The following is a 24848-nucleotide window of genomic DNA, read 5'->3' as shown; positions in this document are numbered from 1 at the left end:
CCCCCCGTGGGATCACGGGCTGCTCAGTTTTCAAGCTTTGTGCGAAGGAGGTCAGACATCCACGCATAGCTCCACTGTTTTAGTCAGCAGCAGCTGCTGACTATGTCGGATGGAAGAAAAGAGGGCCCATACTAGGGCCCCCAGCATGCTCCCTTCTCACCCCACTCTTGTCGGCGGTGTTTGTTAAGGTTGAGGTACCCATTGCGGGTACGGAGGCTGGAGCCCACATGCTGCTTTCCTTCCCCATCCCCCTGAGGGCTCTGGTGAAGTGGGATCTTACCGGCCTCCAGGCTCTGAGGCCGGGCTCCATCCACAGACCCGGAGATCCTGCTGGAATGGAGCGGAGTATCGTCAGGGACAGGCCCTGCAACGTTAAGGTACTCTGTGTCCCCGTACAGTCTATGCACAGACACACTCCAGCGTTGCTGGGTGTGTTAGTGCGCCGGGGACAGTAGCGCTGCGCGCTTGGGCTTTACTCACTGCAGCTTAGCTGAGTGAGTTTATGTGTCGGGAACTACCGCGCCAGCCACTGCTGGAGCTGCGGCGCGGCTGAGACTTGTGGTGCGCCGGGGACTTTCGCGCTGCCGTGCTTTTACGACGGCAGCGCTTATAAATCTAGTCCCCGGCTTTTGCGGCCTAGTTACGTTTCGTTCCCGCCCCCAACCCTGCCAGTCAGGGAAGGGGCGAGACGCTGTACAATGATCAGCGCCGAGGGCTGGAGTCTTATTTACATACTCCAGCCCTCTCACTGGGCACAGGGGGACGCCAGTTTCCCGCTCTTGTCTGGGGCACGCCCACGGCCCGCCCCTCTTCACAGGACGCCGGCAGCCATTCCTGCAGGCAATCTAAGCTGGAGAACGGACACAGGCTCTGGGAGACCCAGCAAAGGGATTCTGGCGACCACTTACCCGCTTATGCGGGCGGTAAGCAGCACCTTGGTGCTGACCCCACTAGTGCCACAGTGTTTTTTTGTGTACTTTATCCTTGTACTTATATTTGCAAGACCATACACAGACACACGCCAGCATTGCTGGGCGTGTTAGTGCGCCGAGGACAACAGCGCTGCGCGCTTGGACTATACTCACTGCAGCTTAGCTGAGTGAGTTTATCTGTGGGAAACTGCCGCGCTGGAGGCTGCGGCGCGGCTGAGACTTGTGGCTGTACGGTCGCTTCTTGGCGATATACCCCTAGATAGCTCTGAGGAGACAACAGCATGTCGTCAGCATAGAGCAAGGGGGCCAAGGCACAGGCTTTCTATGCTGTCTGTACCGCACGTGAGGCTGTTTTACCGGCAGGTTCCACTAACCCCTAATGGGTAGAGTCTCTGCTAGTGGTGGCCCAGAGAGGGCCACCTGTGAAACTGTCCAGAGGACAGAGTTTGCAGTTTTTTTGCTGATAAAATGTCTTGGACTATGAACAAAATTCTAGCAACTTTGCAGTCCAGGGCGGTGACTCAGACCATGGGCATTGTTGAATCAAGGCTCCCCGGTCTCCCTCAGTTGAACTAATCCGTGCTCCAAGGGGGTCCCATACATCCCAGACTGAAGGCTCTGACACGGACGACAGTCCCAGACAGCCTAAGCGAGCTCGCTGGGAGAGACCCTCGACTTCACACACTGGTCAGGGTCTCAGCGAGAGGATTCTCTGTATGATGAGGTAGCTGATCAGGTTTCTGATCCTGAGACCGCTTTCATTCTGGATGCTCCTAATGGGACGCCATGGTGAATGATCTCATAGCGCCCATCAATACACTGGTGGATATTTCTCCCTCAGCCCCTCCAGTGGAGGAGGCAGCTTCAGCAGGAGAAATTCCATTTCAGGTATCCCAAGCGTAAATTCAGTACTTTTTGGGCCTCTCTGACTCAGAGGAGCAGTCCAGAAACACTACGCTTATCCAGACAAGCTTTTCTCCGCCGCGCCATCCTCCATAGTTGCAGTGGAAGATGGGACTTCACTTAAAGATGCCATTGACAGACAGATGGACCTCTGGTTGAAATCTGTCTGTGAAGCTATCGGCGTGTCGTTTGCTCCGGCATTCGCAGCCGTATGGGCACTCCAAGCTATTTCAGCTGGTCTTGCGCAGATAGACACTGTCACACGTACATCTGTGCCGCAGGTGGCGTCCTTAACCTCGCATGCATTGCGACTTACGCTATTCATGCTGTCCTGGACTCTACGAGCCGTACGCCGGTGGCGTACGCCAACTCCGTGGTTTTGCGCAGACCCTTGGGGTTAAGGGAATGGAAGGCAGCTCCTGCTTCCAAAAAGGGCTTAACCAGTTTGCCATTATCTGGTGACAGACTGTTGGCTGAGCGATTGGATGAAATCATTGAACAGGCCAAGGGTAAGGATTCTTCCTTACACCAGCCCAGATCAAACAAAACCCAGGAAGGACAGTCGACGTTTCGGTCCTTTCCAGGCTCGGGCTGGTCCCAATTTTCCTAGTCCAAAAGGACTCAAACGGCTCAGAGGGGCTCAGACTCCTGGCGGGCTCAATCACGCCCAAAGAAGGCAGCCGGAGGAACCGCTACCAAGGCGGTTTCCTCATGACTTTCAGCCCTCTCTCTCTCTCCGCATCCGCGGTCGGTGGCAGACTCTCCCGCTTGGCGGCATTTAGCTGCCACAGGTCAAAGACCGGTGGGTGAGACATTTTGTCTCACGTGTACAGGATAGAGTTTTGTTCTCGTCCTCCGGCTCGATTCTTCAGAACTTCCCCACCTCTCGACCGAGCCGATGCTCTTCTGCAGGCAGAAGGAGTGATAATCCCTGTTCCTCTTCAGGAACAAGGTCACGGTTTTTACTCCAATCTGGTTGTGGTGCCAAAAAAGGACGGCTCTTCCGTTCCGTTCTAGACCTAAAACTGCTCAAAAAAGCAGTGTAAACCAGGCGGTTCCGGATGGAATCCCTCCGCTCCGTCATTGCCTCAAGGTCTCAAGGAGATTTCCTAGCATCAAGAGACATCAGGATGCTTATCTCCACGTGCCGATTGCTCCAGAGCACCAGCGTTTGCTGCGATTCGTTATAGAAGACGAGCATCTTCAGTTCGTAGACCTGCCCTTAGGTCTGGCGACAGCCCCACGGGTTTTCACCAAGGTCATGGCAGCAGTGGTAGCAGTCCTGCACTCTCAGGGTCACTCTGTGATCCCTTACTTGGACGATCTACTTGTCAAGGCACCCTCTCAAGAGGCATGCCAACGCAGCCTGAACGTTGCGCTGGAGACTCTCCAGAGTTTCGGGTGGATCATCAACTTTTCATAGTTAAATCTGACACCGACCCAATCACTGACATATCTTGGCATAGAGTTTTTATACTCTCTCAGCGATAGTGAAGCTTCCGCTGGACAAACAGCGTTCACTACAGACGGGGGTGCAGTCTCTCCTTCAAGGCCAGTCACACCCCTTAAGACGCCTCATGCACTTCCTAGCGAAGATGGTAGCAGCAATGGAGGCAGTCCCTTTCGCGCAGTTTCATCTGCGTCCACTTCAATGGGACATTCTCCGCCAAAGCGATGGGAAGTCGACGTCCCTAGACAGGAACGTCTCCCTTTCTCAGACGGTCAAGGACTCTCTTCAGTGGCGACTTCTTCCCACCTCATTGTCAAAAGGAAGGTCCTTCCTACCCCCATCCTGGACGGTGGTCACGACAGACGTGAGTCTGTCAGGGTGGAGAATAGTCTTTCTCCACCACAGGGCTCAGGGTACGTGGACTCAGCAGGAGTCCACCCTTGAGATCAATGTTCTGGAGATCTAAGCAGTGTATCTTTCCCTGCAAGCCTTCCAGCAGTGGCTGGAATGCAAACAAATCCGAGTTCAGTCGGACAACTCCACAGCGGTAGCATACATCAACCACCAAGGCAGAATACGTAGTCGGCAAGCCTCCCAAGAAGTCCGGCGGACTCTGATGTGGGTGGAAGACAGAGCATCCACCATATCCGCAGTTCACATCCCGGGCGTAGAAAACTGGGAAGCAGACTTCCGCAGTCGCCAGGGTATGGACGCAGGGGAATGGTCCCTGCACCCGGACGTGTTTCAGGAAATCTGGGGCCTTCGGGGGAGGCCGGACGTCGACCTAATGGCGTCTAGGCACAACACCAAGGTCACGAGTTTCATGGTGTGGTCTTACGATCAACGAGCTCTGGCGGCAGGCGCCTTAGTTCAGGATGGGTCGCAGTTCCAGCTACCCTATGTGTTTCCCCCTCTGGCACTGTTGCCCAGAGTGCTACGCAAGATCAGCTCCGATTGCCGCCGCGCCATCCTCGTCGCCCCAGACTGGCAGAGGAGGTCGTGGTACCCGGATCTGTGGCATCTCACGGTCGGCCAGCCGTGGGCACTACCAGACCGGCCAAACTTACTGTCCCAAGGGCCGTTTTCCATCTGAATCCTACGGCCCTGAACCTGACTGGGTGGCCATTGAGTCCTGGATCCTAGCGTCTTCAGGATTATCTCATGACGTCATTGCCACCATGTGACGGGCTAGGAAGCCGACGTCTGCCAAGATCTACCACTGGACGTGGAAGATATTCTTACCTTAGGGCTCTGCTCAGGGAGTGTCTCCCTGGCCATTTGCATTGCCTACTTTTCTTTCCTTCCTGCAATCTGGTTGGGAAACAGGTTTGTTGCTCGGCTCCCTTAAAGGACAAGTTCCAGCGCTGTCTGTATTCTTTCAGAAGCGCCTAGCACGACTTCCTCAGGTACGCACGTTCCTGCAGGGGGTTTGTCACATTGTCCCTCCGTACTGAGGCCGTTAGACCCATGGGATCTGAACAGGGTACTAATTGCTCTCCAGAAGCCGCCCTTCGAGCCTCTGAGGGATGTTTCACTTTCTCGACTTTCACAGAAAGTGGCCTTTCTGGTAGCGGTCACGTCTCTTCGGAGAGTGTCCGAGCTAGCAGCGCGGTCATCCAAAGCTCCCTTCCTGGTGTTTCACCAAGACAAGGTAGTGCTGCGCCCGATTCCGGAGTTTCTCCCTAAGGTGGTATCCCCTTTTCATCACAATCAGGATATCTCCTTACCTTCCTTTTGTCCTTATCCATTTCATCGATATGAAATGGATTTGCATAGTTGGCTCTGGTGAAGAGCACTCAGAATCTACATTTCCCGCACGGCGCCCCTGCGCCGATCGGATGCACTCTTTGTCCTTGTCACTGGTCAGCGCAAGGGGTCGCAGGCCGCCAAATCCACCCTGGCTCGATGGATCAAGGAACCAATCCTTGAAGCCTACCGTTCTGCTGGGCTTCCGGTTCCATCAGGGCTGAAGGCCCATTCTACCAGAGCCGTGGGTGCGTCCTGGGCATTACGGCACCAGGCTACGGCTCAGCAGGTGTGCCAGGCGGCTACCTGGGCGAGTCTGCACACCTTCACCAAGCGTTATCAGGTGCATGCCTACGCTTAGGCGGATGCCAGCCTAAGTAGAAGAGTCCTGCAGGCGGCGGTTGCCTCCATGTAGGGAAGGGCTGTTTTTTACAGTCCAAACTTGAGGTATTAATTTACCCACCCAGGGACTGCTTTTGGACGTCCCAATCGTCTGAGTCTCCCAATGGAGCGCCGAAGAAGAAGGGAATTTTGTTACTTACCGTAAATTCCTTTTCTTCTAGCTCCAATTGGGAGACCCAGCACCCGCCCTGTTTCCTTCGGGATTTTTGTTTTTTTCGGGTACACATGTTGTTCATGTTGAACGGTTTCAGTTCTCCGATGTTACTTCGGATTGAATTTGTTTAAACCAGTTATTGGCTTTCCTCCTTCTTGCTTTAGCACTAAAACTGAGCAGCCCGTGATCCCACGGGGGGTGTATAGCCAGAAGGGGAGGGGCCTTACACTTTTTAGTGTAATGCTTTGTGTGGCCTCCGGAGGCAGTAGCTATACACCCAATCGTCTGGGTCTCCCAATTGGAGCTAGAAGAAAAGGAATTTACGGTAAGTAACAAAATTCCCTTCTTTTCAGCGGTCTTATGTTCATAGACCTCTTGTTTGCACGGCTGCATTGTTTTAGTTACAACATGTTTTTATGTATGGTGATTCTGGTACTCCTCCTACTGCTTGTGCACCAACTGATCTGAGCCCGCCTCCGGCTCGGGGTGTATGCTGCTAGGGAGGAGCTAACTTTTTTATGCTTACTTAGTGTCAGCCTCCTAGTGACAGCAGCATAACCCCCATGGTCCTGTGTCCCCCAATTAAGACTCAGAGAAAGAGATTTTACGGTGAGTACACAAAAATCCTACTTTCTTTGTCGCTCCATTGGGAGACCCAGACAATTGGGTGTATAGCTACTGCCTCCGGAGGCCACACAAAGTATTACACTTAAAAGTGTAAGGCCCCTCCCCTTCTGGCTATGCACCCTCCCGTGGGATCACGGGCTCCTCAGTTTTCATGCTTTGTGCGAAGGAGGCACACATACACGCATAGCTCCACTGTTTAGTCAGCAGCAGCTGCTGACTATGTCGGATGGAAGAAAAGTGGGCCCATACTAGGGCCCCCAGCATGCTCCCTTCTCACCCCACTTTGTGTCGGCGGTGTTTGTTAAGGTTGAGGTACCCATTGCGGGTACGGAGGCTGGAGCCCACATGCTGCATCCTTCCCCATCCCCCTTAGGTCTCTGGGTGAAGTGGGATTTTACCGGTCTCCAGGCACAGAGACCGTGCTCCATCCACAGCTGCTGAGAACCTGCTGGTATGGAGCTGAGTATCGTCAGGGACAGGCCCTGCTACGTCAAGGTACTCTGTGTCCCCGTACATATCGCGCGCACGCCGCAGCGTTGCTGGGTGTGTTAGTGCGCCGGGGACAACAGCGCTGAGCGCTGGTGCCATTCCTCTGCAGCTTTGCTGAGAGGGGATACGTATGTGAAACTGCCGCGCGGCCGCTGCTGTCAGTTTTTTCGCTGCGGCGCGGCTGGGATTTGTGGTGCTCCGGGGACTTCCGCGCTGGCCGTGCATATATCACGGCCGCGCTTATTACTCGAGTCCCCGGCTTCTGCGGCCTAGTTTCATTTCGTTCCCGCCCCCAGGCCTGCCAGTCAGGGGAAGGGCGGGACGCTGTACAGAACGTCAGCGCAGAGGGCTGGAGTCTGCTTTGCTTACTCCAGCCCTCACACTGGGCACAGTGGGACGCCAGTTTCCCGCACTTTGTTTGAGGCACGCCCACGGTCCACCCCTCTTCACAGGACGCCGGCAGCCATTCCTGATCTGCAGTCTGAGCTGAAGAGAGGAGACTGGGAGACCCAGACACGGGATTCTGGTGCCCACACACCCGCTTTTCAGCGGGCGGTAAGCTGCCCTCAAGGGCTGACCCCCACTGGTGCTGAAGTGTATATTGTATTTTATGCTGGCAGCTTTACATTGCACTGTACGGTCGCTGGGGCTTCTCTGCTATATACCCTCCTAGATTTCTCTGAGGACACAACAGCATGTCGACCGCAAAAAGCAAGGGTGCCAAGGCACAGGCTTTCTATGCTGCTTGTACCGCTTGTGGGGCTGTTCTACCGGCAGGTTCCACTGACCCCCACTGTGTGCAGTGCTCGGCCCCTGTGGCACTTGCTCGGCCGGGGCCTCTGCTGGAGGTGACCCAGGCAGAACCTCCTGTGAATCCTGTCCAGGTGACAGGGACGGAGTTTGCAGTCTTTGCTGACAGATTGTCTGTGACTATGACTAAAATTCTTGAAACATTGCAGTCTAGACCAGTAACTCAGGCCATGGACTCTGTTAACTCATTGCTCCCTGGTCCCCCTCAGTTGGAACAGTTCCGGGATCCGGGGGTGTCTCTGGCATCCCAGGGTGATGGCTCTGACACGGACGACAGTCCCAGACAGCCTAAACGAGCTCGCTATGAGCGGCCCTCGACTTCATCACACTGGTCAGGGTCCCAGCAGGACTCTCTGTATGATGAGGCGGAGATAGCTGATCAGGATTCTGATCCTGAGACCGCTTTCAATTTGGATACTCCTGATGGTGACGCCATAGTGAATGATCTTTATAGCGTCCATCAATAAAATGCTGGACATTTCTCCACCTGCTCTTCCTGTGGAGGAGACAGCTTCACAGCAGGAGAAATTCCATTTCAGGTATCCCAAGCGTAAATTAAGTGTATTTCTGGACCACTCTAACTTTAGAGAGGCAATCCAGAAACACCACGCTTATCCGGATAAGCGTTTTTCCAAACGGCTTAAGGATACACGTTATCCTTTTCCCCCGGACGTGGTCAAGGGCTGGACCCAGTGTCCCAAGGTGGATCCTCCAATCTCCAGGCTTGCAGCTAGATCCTTAGTTGCAGTGGAAGATGGGGCGGCACTTAAAGATGCCACTGACAGACAGATGGAGCTCTGGTTGAAATCCATCTATGAAGCTATCGGCGCGTCGTTTGCTCCAGCATTCGCAGCCGTATGGGCACTCCAAGCTATTTCAGCTGGTCTTACACAGATTGACACGGTCACACGTACATCTGCTCCGCAGGTGGCACCCTTAACCTCTCAAATGTCTGCATTTGCGTCTTACGCGATTAATGCTATCCTAGACTCTACGGGCCGTACAGCAGTGGCGTCAGCCAACTCCGTGGTTTTACACAGAGCCTTGTGGTTAAGAGAATGGAAGGCAGATTCTGCTTCCAAAAAGTGTTTAACCAGTTTACCATTTTCTCGTGACCGACTGTTTGGGGAGCGCTTAGATGAAATCATTAAACACTCCAAGGGTAAAGATTCATCTTTACCTCAGCCCAGACAAAATAAACCCCAACAGAGGAGGGGACAGTCGGGGTTTCGGTCCTTTCGAGGCTCAGGCAGGTCCCAATTCTCCTCGTCCAAAAGGACTCAAAAGGATCAGAGGAGCTCAGATTCTTGGCGGACTCAGTCACGCCCAAAAAAGACAGCCGGAAGACCCGCCACCAAGGCGGCTTCCTCATGACTTTCGGCCTCCTCTCTCCGCATCCTCGGTCGGTGGCAGGCTCTCCCGCTTTGGCGACATTTGGCTGCCACAGGTCACAGACCGTTGGGTGAGAGACATTCTGTCTCACGGGTACAGGATAGAGTTCAGCTCTCGTCCTCCAACTCGCTTCTTCAGAACCTCTCCACCTCCCGACCGAGCCGATGCTCTGCGGCTAGCGGTGTCCACTCTAAAAGCGGAAGGAGTGGTGAACCCCGTTCCTCTTCAGGAACAAGGTCACGGTTTTTACTCCAACTTGTTTGTGGTGCCAAAAAAGGACGGGTCATTCCGTCCCGTTCTGGATCTAAAACTGCTCAACAAGCACGTAAAAACCAGGCGGTTCCGAATGGAATCCCTTCGCTCCGTCATCGCCTCAATGTCCCAAGGAGATTTCCTAGCATCTATAGACATCAAGGATGCTTATCTCCACGTGCCGATTGCCCCAGAGCACCAGCGTTTTCTACGCTTTGTTATAGGAGACGAACACCTTCAGTTCGTAGCTCTGCCTTTCGGGCTGGCGACAGCCCCACGTGTCTTCACCAAGGTCATGGCAGCAGTAGTTGCAGTCCTGCACTCTCAAGGTCACTCTGTGATCCCGTATTTGGACGATCTACTGGTCAAGGCACCCTCTCAAGAGGCATGCCAGCACAGCCTGAACGTTGCGCTGGAGACTCTCCAGAGTTTCGGGTGGATCATCAACTTTTCAAAGTCAAATCTGACTCCGACCCAATCGCTAACATACCTTGGCATGGAGTTCCATACTCTCTCAGCGATAGTGAAGCTTCCGCTGGACAAACAGCGTTCACTACAGACAGGGGTGCGATCTCTCCTTCAAGGCCAGTCTCACCCCTTGAGACGCCTCATGCACTTCCTAGGGAAGATGGTAGCAGCAATGGAAGCAGTCCCTTTCGCGCAGTTTCATCTCCGTCCACTACAATGGGACATTCTCCGCCAATGGGACGGGAAGTCGACGTCCCTCGACAGAGACGTCTCCCTTTCTCAGGCGGCCAAGGAATCTCTTCGGTGGTGGCTTCTTCCCACCGTTTTGTCGAAAGGAAAGTCCTTTCTACCCCCATCTTGGGAGGTAGTCACGACAGACGCGAGTCTATCAGGGTGGGGAGCAGTTTTTCTCCACCACAGGGCTCAAGGGACGTGGACTCATGAAGAGTCCACCCTTCAGATCAATGTTCTAGAAATCAGAGCAGTGTATCTTGCCCTACAAGCCTTCCAGCAGTGGCTGGCAGGCAAGCAGATCCGAATTCAGTCGGACAACTCCACAGCGGTGGCGTACATCAACCACCAAGGCGGAACGCGCAGTCGGCAAGCCTTCCAGGAAGTCCGACGGATTCTGACGTGGGTGGAAGACACGGCTTCCACCATATCCGCAGTTCACATCCCAGGCGTGGAAAACTGGGAAGCAGACTTCCTCAGTCGCCAGGGTATGGACGCAGGGGAATGGTCCCTTCACCCGGACGTGTTTCAGGAGATCTGTCGCCGCTGGGGGATGCCGGACGTCGACCTGATGGCGTCACGGCACAACAACAAGGTCCCGGCTTTCATGGCACGGTCTCACGATCACCGAGCGCTGGCGGCAGACGCCTTAGTTCAAGATTGGTCGCAATTCCGGCTACCTTATGTGTTCCCGCCTCTGGCATTGTTGCCCAGAGTGCTGCGCAAGATCAGGGCCGACTGCCGTCGCGCCATCCTCGTCGCTCCAGACTGGCCGAGGAGATCGTGGTACCCAGATCTGTGGCACCTCACGGTAGGCCAACCATGGGCACTACCAGAACGACCAGACTTGCTATCTCAAGGGCCGTTTTTCCACCTGAATTCTGCGGCCCTGAACCTGACTGTGTGGCCATTGAGTCCTGGATCCTAGCGTCTTCAGGATTATCTCGAGAGGTTATTACCACCATGAGACAGGCTAGAAAACTATCCTCCGCCAAGATCTACCACAGGACGTGGAAGATATTCTTATCTTGGTGCGCTGCTCAGGGTGTTTCTCCCTGGCCTTTTGCATTGCCTACTTTTCTTTCCTTCCTGCAATCCGGGTTGGAAAAAGGTTTGTCGCTCAGTTCCCTTAAAGGACAAGTCTCAGCGCTATCTGTATTTTTTCAGAAACGCCTAGCACGACTTACTCAGGTACGCACGTTCCTGCAAGGAGTTTGTCATATCGTCCCTCCTTACAAGCGGCCGTTAGAGCCCTGGGATCTGAACAAGGTTCTAATTGCCCTCCAGAAGCCGCCTTTCGAGCCTATGAAGGATATTTCCCTTTCTCGTCTTTCACAGAAAGTAGCCTTTCTAGTAGCGGTCACGTCTCTTCGGAGAGTGTCCGAGCTAGCGGCGCTCTCATGCAAATCTCCCTTTCTGGTGTTTCACCAGGACAAGGTGGTTCTACGCCCGATTCCTGAGTTTCTCCCTAAGGTGGTATCCCCCTTTCATCTCAATCAGGATGTCACATTGCCTTCCTTGTGTCCTCATCCAGTTCATCAATTTGAGAAAGGTTTGCATTCGTTGGATCTGGTCAGAGCACTCAGAATCTACATTTCCCGCACGGCGTCCTTACGCCGCTCGGATGCACTCTTTGTCCTTGTCGCTGGTCAGCGTAAAGGGTCGCAAGCTTCCAAATCCACCCTGGCTCGGTGGATCAAGGAACCAATTCTTGAAGCCTACCGTTCTGCGGGGCTTCCGGTTCCTTCAGGGCTGAAGGCCCATTCTACCAGAGCCGTGGGTGCGTCCTGGGCATTACGGCACCAGGCTATGGCTCAGCAGGTGTGCCAGGCAGCTACCTGGTCGAGTCTGCACACCTTTACCAAGCATTATCAGGTGCATACCTACGCTTCGGCGGACGCCAGCCTAGGTAGACAAGTCCTTCAGGCGGCGGTTGCCCACCTGTAGGACAGGGCTGTTTGACAGCCCTATCACGAGGTATTCTTTTTCCCACCCAGGGACTGCTTTTGGACGTCCCAATTGTCTGGGTCTCCCAATGGAGCGACAAAGAAGAAGGGAATTTTGTTTACTTACCGTAAATTCCTTTTCTTCTAGCTCCAATTGGGAGACCCAGCACCCGCCCTGTTTTCTTAGGGATTTTTGTTTTTTTCGGGTACACATGTTGTTCATGTTGAATAGTTTCAGTTCTCCGATGTTTCTTCGGATGAATTTGTCTTTAAAACTGTTATTGGCTTTCCTCCTTCTTGCTTTTGCACTAAAACTGAGGAGCCCGTGATCCCACGGGAGGGTGTATAGCCAGAAGGGGAGGGGCCTTACACTTTTAAGTGTAATACTTTGTGTGGCCTCCGGAGGCAGTAGCTATACACCCAATTGTCTGGGTCTCCCAATTGGAGCTAGAAGAAAAGGAATTTACGGTAAGTAAACAAAATTCCCTTCTTTCAGTATACGGCACTGGCAAACGTCATGTAATTGAAGGAAGGATGAATGGGCAAATGTACTAAGATATTACTGCTAAAAATCTGCTGCCATCTACCAGGATGATGAAGATGAAACGAGGATGGAGATTTCAGAAAGACAATGATCCCAAACACACGGCCAAGGAAAGAAAATAAATCTGCCAGAATGGCCAAGCCGATCACCAGACCTGGATCCAGTAGAAAATGTATGGAAGGAACTAAAGCTCAGAGTTCATAGAAGGAGCCGGGACCTGCAGGATGTGAAGAGTGTGTGCGGAGGAATGGGCCAAAATCCACCTGAGCAATGCAGGCGACTAGTGTCTCCATATAGGAGACTACTGGACGCTTCATCATCAACAAAGGCTTGTGTACGAAGTATTAAATACATATCATTATGTGTTTTCAATACTTTTTTCCCTTCATCTCTTAATATTACACATCACTAAATTTTAAAAAATTGCTGACGTGTTGAATATTTATTTCACCCGCTGTATATTATATGCTCAGCTGTGACATTAGAGCATAATAGCTGTGAATAGTCTCGCCCTACCAATACGCTGTCGTCTCTGGGAACTGCCAATGTCAGTCACTGCCCTTGATAATGACTCGTCTATAAAAAGCAACAGGATCCGAGCAGAGAGTCGGAAAACTAAATTCTTTCCAAGCGCTCGGCAGCTTCCAGCACTGACAGATCCGCACAGCACACCCGCTCCTCTCACTAAGTCACGTAACTCGGCTTCACCGCACATTTCCCACAGAAGCCACAAAAGGGCAGCAGTGGCCGTGAACATACAGCAAGCTGATCCTAGCCATTTATTTCTCCTCTATCAGTTCTGTGGAAGAGTTTAGTAAGGTAACACCGCTATATACTGTAGATAACACTGGATCCACCATTCACAATAGGTGATGTCACAGCTCACCTCCTTCTGTACAATGACTGATGACACCTATATACTGTAGATAACACAGGATCCACCATTCACAATAGGTGATGTCACAGCTCACCTCCTCCTGTACAATGAATAATAACACCTTTTATATACAGTAGATAACACTGGAGCCACTATCCACAATAGGTGATGTCACAGCTCACCACCTCCTCCCGTACCATGACTGATAACACCTCTATATACAGTAGATAACCCAGGATTCATCATTCACAATAGCTGATGTCGCAGCTCACCTCTTCCCCCTCCCTTCATGTTGGCCTTAACACTCTCATTATTTTAATTTTTTTGTAAGATGATAATAGGGAGCTCACTGACATTTTCTTAGTTAACTAATTCTGCAGCCAACACTAGAATGCAAAACTGAGACTACAGAAGGCAAACTGTGGAGCATTTTTGATGATGCCCCGTAGGAAAAATATATATATAATATTTCTAGTCTGAATTACATACATTTCAATAATAAAAAAAAATTCCCCAAAGATGGAGACTCATAGGAAGAATGCGTTACATGACCCCAGTGTCTTTCCTGGGTACGGCGGACATTGTACCTGCTGTTTAGTACTTTTTGCCCATTTGTCCCCCGTTACATATAACTTCACAATTTTTTTTCCCCCTTTGTTCTGTAGAGGAGGACTCGGGAGAAATCAAAATTGGAACCTCCTGTAAAAATGGCGGCTGCACAAAGGTAAGAGCGGACGTTGCTTTACCCACTGGTCAGAAGTCTCTGGGTCTCAATGCTTATTGATGACAAAGTGCAGTATTCCTTGGGGGTCATTCAACTGGAAAAAAATGTCGACTAAAGGCCGCTTTACACGCTACGACATCGCTCAAGTGATCTCGTTGGGGTCACGGATTTTGTGACGCACATCCGGCCGCTGTAGCGATGCCGTTGCGTGTGACACCTATGAGCGATTTCTTCGGCGCTCTATTGGGAGACCCAGACGATTGGGTGTATAGCACTGCCTCCGGAGGCCACACAAAGCAATTACACTAAAAAGTGTAAGGCCCCTCCCCTTCTGGCTATACACCCCCAGTGGGATCACTGGCTCACCAGTTTTCTGCTTTGTGCGAAGGAGGTCAGACATCCACGCATAGCTCCACTGTTTGTAGTCAGCAGTAGCTGCTGGCTCTATCGGATGGAAGAAAAGAGGGCCCATATAGGGCCCCCAGCATGCTCCCTTCTCACCCGCGGTTGGTGCTTGTAAGGTTGAGGTACCTATTGCTGGTACAGAGGCTGGAGCCCACATGCTGTTTTCCTTCCACATCCCCTGGAGGGCTCTGTGGAAGTGGGATCTTGCCGGCCCCCAAGCCCTGGGGCCGGGCTCCATCCACAGACCCATAGAACCTGCTGGATTGGGAGCGGGAGTGCCGTTCAGGGACAAGGCCCTGCAACTTTCAGGTACTCTGTGTCCCCGGCAGGCACGGACACTCTCAGGGCTTGCTGAGCGTTGTAGTGCGCCGGGGACAGTGGCGCTGTACGCTGGGGGTTAGGTCACTGCAGCTTTGCTGAGTGACGTTGTGTGTTGGGAACTACTGCGCCGACCGCTCCTGGAGCGGCGGCGCAGCTGCGACTTGTGGTGCGCCGGGGGCTTTGCGCCGACCGCGCTTTTACGGCGGCGGCGCTTCTAACTTTAGCCCCCGGCTTCTGCGGCCTAGCGCCGCTTCGTTCCCGCCCCCACCCTGTCAATCAGGGTAGGGGAGAGACGCTGCTCAATGGCAGCGCCGAGGGCTGGAGCTTTATTTACATGCTCCAGCCCTCTCACTAGGCACAAGGGGAAGCAGACTTCCCGCTCTTCGTCGGTGTACGCCCAGGGCCCGCCCCCCCTCTCCACAAGGACGCCGGCAGCCATTACACATGCGATCTGGCTGGGGAAAGGCAGCAGGCTCTGGGAGACCCAGACTAGAGGGATTTCTGGCGACCACACACCGCTCCTAAGCGGGCGGTAAGCTGCACAGTAGTGCTGGCCCCACTAGTGCCTCAGTGATATATTAGTGTACTTTTTTCTTGGTACCATATATATATATAGTTGCACTGTAAGGTCGCTTCTTGGCTGGACACCCTGTACTGCTCTGAGGAGGCAGCAACATGTCATCCGCAAAACGCAAGGCTGCCAAGGCACGGGCTGTGTACACTGTTTGTACTGCATGTGGGGCTAATCTACCAGCAGGCTCCAATGATTCACATTGTGTGCAATGTTCAGTCCCAGTGGCACTTCGTCAGCCAGAGCCTATTGTGGTGGTAGCCCAGGCAGAGACGCCTGTGAACCCTGCCCCGGTGATGGGGACAGACTTTGCAGTGTTTGCTGATAAAATGTCTGAGGCTATGACAAAAATCCTGGAGACCTTGCAGGCCAGGCCAGTTCCTCAGACCATGGACACTGCTGTGGCTATGCTCTCTAGTCCCCCTCAGTTGGAACTAATCCGTACTTCAAGGGGGTCTCAAGCATCACAAGCTGAAGTCTCTGACTCAGATGACAGTCCCAGGCAGCCTAAGCGAGCTCGCTGGGAAAGACCCTCGACGTCATCACACTGCTCAGGGTCTCAGCGAGAAGAATCTCTCTGTGATGAGACTGAGGACGGTGATCAGGATTCTAATCCTGAGGCCCCTCTCAATCTGGATGCCCCTGATGGTGACGCCATGGTTAATGACCTTATATCGGCAATTAATAGACTGTTGGATATTTCTCCCCCAGCTCCTTCAGCAGAGGAGGCAGCTGCACAGCAGGAGAAGTTCCATTTCCTGTATCCCAAGCGTAAATTAAGTGCTTTTTTGGACCACTTTGACTTCAGAGAATCAATCCAGAAGCACGACGCTCATCCAGACAAGCGTTTCTCTAAGCGTTCTAAGGATACCCGTTATCCTTTTCCCGCTGAAGTGGCCAAACGCTGGACCCAGTGCCCAAAGGTGGATCCCCCAATTTCCAAGCTTGCGACTAGATCCATAGTCGCAGTAGAGGATGGCGCTTCACTTAAAGATGCCAACGACAGACAGATGGACCTTTGGTTGAAATCTGTCTATGAAGCTATCGGCGCGTCGTTTGCTCCAGCATTCGCGGCCGTGTGGGCACTACAAGCTATTTCAGCTGGTTTAGCACAGGTGGATGCTATCATGCATCCAGCAGTGCCATAGGTGGCGTCCCTAACTTCGCAAATGTCTGCGTTTGCGACCTATGCTATCAATGCTGTCCTAGAATCTACGAGCCGTACCTCTATGGCGGCCGCCAATTCTGTGGTTTTGCGCAGAGCCTTATGGTTAAAGGACTGGAAAGCAGATGCTGGTTCCAAAAAATGCTTAACCAGCTTGCCATTATCTAGAGACAGACTGTTTGGTGAGCCATTGGCTGAAATCATAAAACAGTCCAAGGGTAAGGACTCTTCCTTGCCACAGCCCAGAGCAAGTAAACCTCAACAGAAAAAGTGGCAGTCGAGGTTTCGGTCCTTTCGAGGCTCGGGCAAGCCCCAATTCTCCTCGTCCAAAGGGACTCAGAAAGGACAAGGGAGCTCAGATTCCTGGCGGGCTCACTCACGCCCCAGGAAAGCAAATGGAGGAACCGCTTCCAAGGCGGCTACCTCATGACTTTCGGCCTCCTCCCTCCGCATCCTCGGTCGGTGGCAGGCTCTCCCGCTTTTGCGACATTTGGCTGTCACAGGTCAAAGACCGGTGGGTAACAGACATTTTGTCTCGCGGGTACAGAATCGAGTTCAGTTCTCGGCCTCCACTTCGGTTCTTCAGAACCTCCCCACACCCCAACCGAGCAGATGCCCTGCTGCAGGCGGTGGACTCTCTAAGAGCAGAAGGAGTCGTGATCCCTGTCCCCCCTCTGGAACGGGGGCGAGGATTTTACTCCAATCTCTTTGTGGTTCCAAAAAAGGACGGCTCCTTCCGTCCTGTTCTGGACCTAAAACTGCTCAACAAGCATGTGAACGCCAGGCGGTTCCGGATGGAATCCCTCCGCTCAGTCATTGCCTCAATGTCCCAAGGAGATTTCCTAGCATCAATAGACATCAAAGATGCTTATCTCCACGTGCCGATTGCTACGGAGCACCAACGCTTTCTGCGCTTCGTGATAGGAGACGAACATCTTCAGTTCGTGGCTCTGCCATTTGGTCTGGCGACAGCCCCCCGGGTGTTCACCAAGATCATGGCAGCAGTGGTAGCAGTCTTGCACTCTCACGGACACTCTGTGATCCCTTACTTGGACGATCTACTGGTCAAGGCACCCTCTCAGGAGGCATGCCAACTCAGCCTGAATTTTGCACTGGAGACTCTCCAGGCGTTCGGGTGGATCATCAACTTCCCAAAGTCAAATCTGTCACCGACCCAATCACTAACGTATCTTGGCATGGAGTTTCATACTCTCTCAGCGATAGTGAAGCTTCCGCTGAGCAAGCAGCGGTCACTACAGACAGGGGTGCAGGCTCTCCTTCAAGGTCAGTCGCACTCCTTAAGACGCCTCATGCACTTCCTCGGGAAGATGGTGGCGGCAATAGAGGCGGTTCCGTTTGCGCAGTTTCATCTGCGTCCACTTCAATGGGACATTCTCCGCCAATGGGACGGGAAGTCGACATCCCTGGACAGGAAAGTCTCCCTTTCCCAGACGGCCAAGGACTCTCTGCAGTGGTGGCTCCTTTCCACCTCATTATCACAGGGAAGATCCTTCCTACCACCGTCCTGGGCGGTGGTCACGACAGACGCGAGTCTGTCAGGGTGGGGAGCAGTGTTTCTCCACCACAGGGCTCAGGGTACGTGGACTCAGCAGGAGTCCAGCCTTCAGATCAATGTTCTGGAAATCAGAGCAGTGTTTCTTGCCCTACTAGCCTTCCAGCAGTGGCTGGAAGGGAAGCAGATCCGAATTCAATCGGACAACTCCACAGCGGTGGCATACATCAATCACCAAGGAGGGACTCGCAGTCGGCAAGCCTTCCAGGAAGTCCGGCGCATTATGATGTGGGTGGAAGCCACGGCCTCCACCATATCCGCAGTTCACATCCCCGGCGTAGAAAACTGGGAAGCAGACTTCCTCAGTCGCCAGGGCATGGACGCAGGGGAATGGTCCCTTCACCCGGACGTGTTTCAGGAAATCTGTCGCCGATGGGGAAGGCCTTACGTCGACCTAATGGCGTCCCGGCACAACAACAAGGTCCCAACATTCATGGCACGGTCTCGCGATCAAAGAGCTCTAGCAGCAGACGCCCTAGTGCAAGATTGGTCGCAGTTCCGGCTCCCTTATGTGTTTCCACCTCTGGCACTCTTGCCCAGAGTGCTACGCAAGATCAGATCCGACTGCAGCCGCGTCATACTCGTCGCTCCAGACTGGCCGAGGAGGGCGTGGTATCCGGATCTGTGGCATCTCACGGTCGGCCAACCGTGGGCACTACCAGACCGACCAGACTTACTGTCCCAAGGGCCGTTTTTCCATCGGAATTCTGCAGCCCTCAACCTGACTGCGTGGCCATTGAGTCCTGGATCCTAGCGTCTTCAGGCTTATCCCAAGGGGTCGTTGCCACCATGAGACAGGCTAGGAAGCCCACGTCTGCTAAGATCTACCACAGAACGTGGAGGATATTCTTATCCTGGTGCTCTGCTCAGAGAGTGTCTCCCTGGCCATTTGCATTACCTACCCTTCTTTCTTTCCTCCAATCTGGGTTAGAAAAAGGTTTGTCGCTCGGCTCCCTTAAAGGGCAAGTCTCGGCGCTATCCGTCTTTTTTCAGAAGCGTCTAGCACGACTTTCTAAGGTGCGCACGTTCCTACAGGGGGTTTGCCATATAGTTCCCCCGTACAAGCGGCCGTTAGATCCATGGGATCTGAACAGGGTACTAGTTGCCCTCCAGAAGCCGCCCTTCGAGCCTCTGAAGGAGGTTTCACTTTCTAGACTATCACAGAAAGTGGCTTTTCTGGTAGCGATCACATCTCTTCGGAGAGTGTCTGAGCTAGCAGCGTTGTCTTCCAAGGCTCCCTTCCTGGTCTTCCACCAGGACAAGGTAGTGCTGCGCCCCATTCAGGAGTTTCTCCCGAAGGTGGTATCCTCTTTTCATCTTAATCAGGATATCTTTTTGCCTTCGTTTTGTCCTCATGCAGTTCATCGGTATGAGAAGGATTTACATTTGTTAGATCTGGTGAGAGCACTCAGAATCTACATTTCCCGCACAGCGCCCCTGCGCCGTTCGGATGCACTCTTTGTCCTTGTCGCTGGTAAGCGCAAAGGGTCGCAGGCTTCTAAGGCCACCCTGGCTCGATGGATCAAAGAACCAATTCTTGAAGCCTACCGTTCTGCGGGGCTTCAGGTTCCATCAGGGCTAAAGGCCTATTCTACCAGAGCCGTGGGTGCGTCCTGGGCATTGCGACACCAGGCTACGGCTCAACAGGTGTGCCAGGCAGCTACCTGGTCGAGTCTGCACACTTTCACCAAACATTATCAGGTGCATACCTATGCTTCGGCGGACGCCAGCCTAGGTAGAAGAGTCCTGCAGGCGGCAGTTGCCTCCCCGTAGGGGAGGGCTGTCTTGCAGCTCTAACATGAGGTATTTCTTTACCCACCCAGGGACAGCTTTTGGACGTCCCAATCGTCTGGGTCTCCCAATAGAGCGCCGAAGAAGAAGGGAATTTTGTTACTTACCGTAAATTCCTTTTCTTCTAGCTCTTATTGGGAGACCCAGCACCCGCCCTGTTGTCCTTCGGGATTTTTGGTTTGTTTGCGGGTACACATGTTGTTCATGTTGAACGGTTTTCAGTTCTCCGATGTTACTCGGAGTGAATTTGTTTAAACCAGTTATTGGCTTTCCTCCTTCTTGCTTTTGCACTAAAACTGGTGAGCCAGTGATCCCACTGGGGGTGTATAGCCAGAAGGGGAGGGGCCTTACACTTTTTAGTGTAATTGCTTTGTGTGGCCTCCGGAGGCAGTGCTATACACCCAATCGTCTGGGTCTCCCAATAAGAGCTAGAAGAAAAGGAATTTACGGTAAGTAACAAAATTCCCTTCTTTTGCATCGTCACAAAATCGCTCATCGGTGACATGGGGGTCCATTCTCAAATATCGTTACTGCAGCAGTAACGAAGTTGCTCCTCGTTCCTGCGGCAGCACACATCGCTCCGTGTGACGCCGCAGGAACGAGGAAGCTCTCCTTACCTGCCTCCCGGCCACAATGCGGAAGGAAGGAGGTGGGCGGGATGTTATGTCCCGCTCATCTCCGCCCCTCCGCTTCTATTGGGCAGCGGTTCAGTGACGCTAACAAACCGCCCCCTTAGAAAGGAGGTGGTTCGCCGGTCACAGCCCGATGGTACGCACGCTGGCGTTATCGGTACTGATAGCGCAGTGTGTAAAGCGGCCTTTAGGCTGCTTTCACACCTCCGGTTTTAGCAGAGCCGGCCAATCCAGCTCTAAAACCTATGCAACGGATGCGGCGACAATACCGCATCCTTTGCATAAGTTTTTTACATGCGGCCCCTCTGGTTCTTGCCACTTGCGGCAGGCTACTGAGCATGCGCAGTGGAAAAAACCGCATACGGCGTCCATAGGCATGCATTGGAAATCGCGCGGCATCGGCCGGATGCTGCGCGATGCAGAGTTTTTTCGCCGGACAAAAAAACATGCCAGGCAACGTTCCATCCGGCCGCCGCATCGGCTAAATCTGCCGCATGCAGCAAAAACCGGACGGAACGCAAGGCCATGAGGCACAATGCGGCACTAATGTAAGTCTATGCAAAAAAAACCGCAACCGGCGGCAAAAAAAAACGGTTGCGGTTTTTCTGCAAAGCGCCGGATTGTGCCGCACAGGAAAAACCGGAGGTGTGAAAGCAGCCTTACCCTGTAAAATAAAATGATTCGCCTGCTCACTTCTCTCGATATGGCACTGCCCCTGCCGCAGTTCCCGTCATAATCCGCTATTGTGTGATTGTTGGCTGCAGCAGTCACGTGCCTTGTTACTGTCCTGAGCGATGGGACCAGAGACGCCAGTAGTAAGACACGTGACCGCTGCTGCCAGCTGATGGTTTACATGCCACCGGCACGTGACTGCTGCTGCCAAAGACCGGAAGCTCCGGTACTTGGACCTCCGGTAGATCCTTGTGATAGTAGGTGAGCAGTGACGATTTTGTTGGTGGCAGTGTTTGCAAAAACCTTTCTTGGTGGATTACTCCTTTAATCCCTTTGATCCATGACGTGCCAGATTTGTCATAAGTGCCTTTGATGCTGGTTCACACGCCGAGCCCACATCATTCCCTGCAGATGACGGCTTAAACGTTCAGCTGTCATCTGCCTCGATTTAGCCATGGGTGGAATGGCGCTCTGCCTGAGGATGGTAACCTGCTAAATGTCACCGTTAATCTTTGACAGCAGCATTTACCGCTCAATTCCCGGGGGAGGGGGGTTGCGCTCTTCTTACACCCTCCCTCTTCAGCACTCCCGAGACACGATCACAGGCCGCCAATGCATTGTCCTGGCAGCCGGGGGGGATCAGCTGATGACCCTTTTGTTTTTGGGTCAGCCTCAGACCCATTTTTCATTATGGTCCTGTGAAAACAGCCCATGGCCAGCGTTCATAGGAGACTGTGATTTCTGCTATATACAGCAATGCCGATGCAATGCTGTATATAGCACAAGTGATCAGACTATTGCAGGTTCACATCCTCTGAGGGAACTTTTTAAGTACAGTAAAAAGTATATAAAAAGAAAATTAAGAAATATTTAAGTTGAAATCACCCCCTTTCTTCAGCGTTCCTATGGGAGACCCAGACCATGGGTGTATAGCTTCTGCCTCCGGAGGACACACAAAGTACTACACTCAAAAGTGTAGCCCCTCCATCCGAGCATATACACCCCCTGGATAACCAAATATAGCCAGTTCAATGCTTTGTGTTCAGGAGGCACACATCCACACATGCATTCTCATCTGATTTTGATTTTTGGAAAGAGTTTGAAGAAAAGCGTGTCCAAGCCTGGACTCCCGGCATGTCCCTTCTCACCCCACTGTGTCGGCAGTGCTGTTAAGGTTGATTTCAGGGCTGGAGCCTTACATGCCGCGCTCCTTCACCATCCCTGAGGCTCTGGCTTGAAGTGGGAGCCAGCACGGTTCTCACTGCCTTGCAGGAGACCGGTCTCCATCCGCAGCCCTTTCAGGATCCTGCCGGACGGAGCACTCATCCCTAAGGGACATGGCCCTGCGTCTCACAAGCTAAGTATCATGAGACGTTATTATCGGGGGTCCCTTGTACTTTATTGTTGGGGAAAGTGTGCTGTGTATCTATTGTGACATTTCCGGCCGGTTCAATGGTTTTCACCTGAGAACCGCGCCGATGGTGCCTGCTCGCCGGCCGCATCGTTAAATTTAGGCCCCGGCTTCGCCTGAGGCCTAGTTTCGTTTTCACTGCCCCTGCATGTCAGTCATGCAGAGGGACAGTGCGGCTCCGCCCAGCGGCTGTTCGGCACAGGGGAGGGACACTCCTCTCTGAGGTAATATTCCCTCCCCTGTATATCTCCTTGGCCCTCCGGATCCCGCTCTTAGAGTAGGCCCCTCCCCCTCTCCTCGCTCCGGCGCCATTTTATCAGCGTTCTTATGCATGTCTGCATAAACCACATTGTGACAGCGATCGGCGCTGGCCATCACCTTGGGGGTCCGGGCTGTGGGATCTGGAGGGCACAGAGATGTCCCAATGTCAAACGGTCTGGCAAGCCACAACCTCCGGTTGTGGACCTGCTTATATACACTGTTTATATACTCTGCTGGGGGTCATTCTGGCCAGAGCCCCCACTTCAGCAGCATGTCTCACATCAGAGCAAGGCTGCAAGGCTGTACTTAATATGCACTGCTGTAGGCTCGTACTGCCTGTACTGAGCACATAACCACATTGTGATGCCTGCTCTAACATGGTGGTGCCTCAGCCTGGAGGCTCATCCCCAGTGGTCCCTCCGGCTGCTCCGGCTCCGGTGGCTGAACCCCCGGCTTGGGTAGAATCCCTCTCTCCAGGGGACAGCTGTCCCGGACTCTGCTGAGCATGCATCAGCCCCCTTCTCAGGGCGCTTCTGCTACTACGGCTCGCTCAGCAAAGCTCACAGAGGATTCTTCATCTGGCTCAGACCCCGTCCTCCTAAAATGGAGACGCAGGGTCCCCCCTCCTTCCTCGTCCCGTGGCTCTGATTCACGAGCTGACTCGCAGGACAAGGAGGATGCCTTTACTGGGGGCTTGGACGCTACTCCATGTACCCCATTGATCTGTCCGAAAGTGACGCAGATGCTAATGATTTGATTGCGTCCATTATATTTGTACTGGACCTCAATCCGCCAGTATCAGAGGAGCAACCCTCTCTGGCAGAAAAGCATCAGTATACCTTGCCTAAGAGAACAAGGAGTGTGTTCCTTAACCACTCCAGTTTTCAGGCCACTGTGACCAAGTCCAGAGCCTGTCCTGACAAACGCTTCCCCAAGCGTGGTTCTGATGACCGTTTTCCGTTTCCACCAGAGGTGGTCAAGGAGTGGGCTCATTCACCAAAGGTAGACCCTCCGGTGTCTAGACTCTCAGCCCGGAAAGTTGTATCAGTGGCTGATGGCAACTCTCTTAAGGATCCCACTGACCGTATGAGGCGGCAGGGGCCTCGCTCTCCCTCTCTTTTGCAGCAGTGTGGGCTTTCAAGGCCATCTCTGCTTCTCTAGAGGAGATGCATTCCCTCACCAGGGACTCTATGCCCGAGATGGTTGCCTTAACTTCCAGGCTTCAGCCTTTTCATCCTATGCCATGTCTGCCATGCTGGAGGCTCCGCACTGCGGTGGCTTCGGCCAATTCTCTCGCTATCCACAGGATCTTGTGGCTTCGAGAGTGGAAGGCAGACGCTTCTTCAAAGAAGTACCTTGCTGGGCTCCCATTTGCTGGGCCCAGGCTGTTTGGTGAACAACTGGATGAAATTATTCAGGAAGCTACTGGCGGGAAGAGTACTTCCATGCCACAAACCAAATCCAGGAACCTGTCCAGGGCAGGAACCAGTCGAGGTTTCGTTCCTTTCGTTCCTCCAACTGGTCGTTCTCTAAGCCCTCGGCCTCGTCCACTAACTCGGCCAAGGACCAAAAACCCAACTGGCGCACGAAGCCGCGTCCCCAGAAGACCGCAGGAGCTGTTGCCACTAAGGCAGCCTCCTCTTGACTATCTGGCCATGCCAGCAACGTCCTTGGTCGGTGGCAGGCTCTCCCGCTTGGCGACATGTGGTTTCAACACGTCTCCGATCAGTGGGTGCGGGATATCATCTCCCACGGCTACAGGATAGAATTCTATCTAGCCCGCCAAACAGATTTTTTCTGTCAACTCCCCCCTGCTTCAGGGCCGCCGCCTTCTCTCAGGCCGTGGCATCCTTGCAGGCCAACGGAGTAATTGTACCGGTTCCCGCCTGGGAACGGTTCAGAGGTTTCTACTCAAATCTCTTCCTAGTCCCCTAAAGGGACGGTTCCTTCCGGCCCATCCAGGATCTCAGGCTTCTCAACAAGCATGTTCAGGTGCGGCATTTTCGCATGGAGTCTCTGCAATCAGTCATTGTCTCAATGACCCAAGGAGATTCCTTGCATCCTCGACGTCAGAGATGTCGATCTGCATGTGCCAATTG

At 53.2% G+C, this 24848-nt stretch overlaps 1 protein-coding gene across 1 annotated transcript in view; it reads left to right on the top strand.

Moving 5' to 3' along the window:
- The window catches only part of CHORDC1 (cysteine and histidine rich domain containing 1), a 98813-nt gene that overhangs the window by 18812 nt on the left and 55153 nt on the right, over positions 1–24848 (top strand). The window contains exon 6 of the mRNA XM_075337572.1: positions 13889–13947. Within this exon, the coding sequence (XP_075193687.1) occupies positions 13889–13947 (59 nt within the window). The remainder of the gene's footprint in view (positions 1–13888; positions 13948–24848) is intronic.

The sequence above is a fragment of the Anomaloglossus baeobatrachus genome, chromosome 2 (genome assembly GCF_048569485.1).
Source record: "Anomaloglossus baeobatrachus isolate aAnoBae1 chromosome 2, aAnoBae1.hap1, whole genome shotgun sequence".
Taxonomy (NCBI): domain Eukaryota; kingdom Metazoa; phylum Chordata; class Amphibia; order Anura; family Aromobatidae; genus Anomaloglossus; species Anomaloglossus baeobatrachus.
The sequence above is the reverse complement of the archived record's forward strand: the minus strand, read 5'-3'. Positions and strand labels throughout refer to the sequence as shown.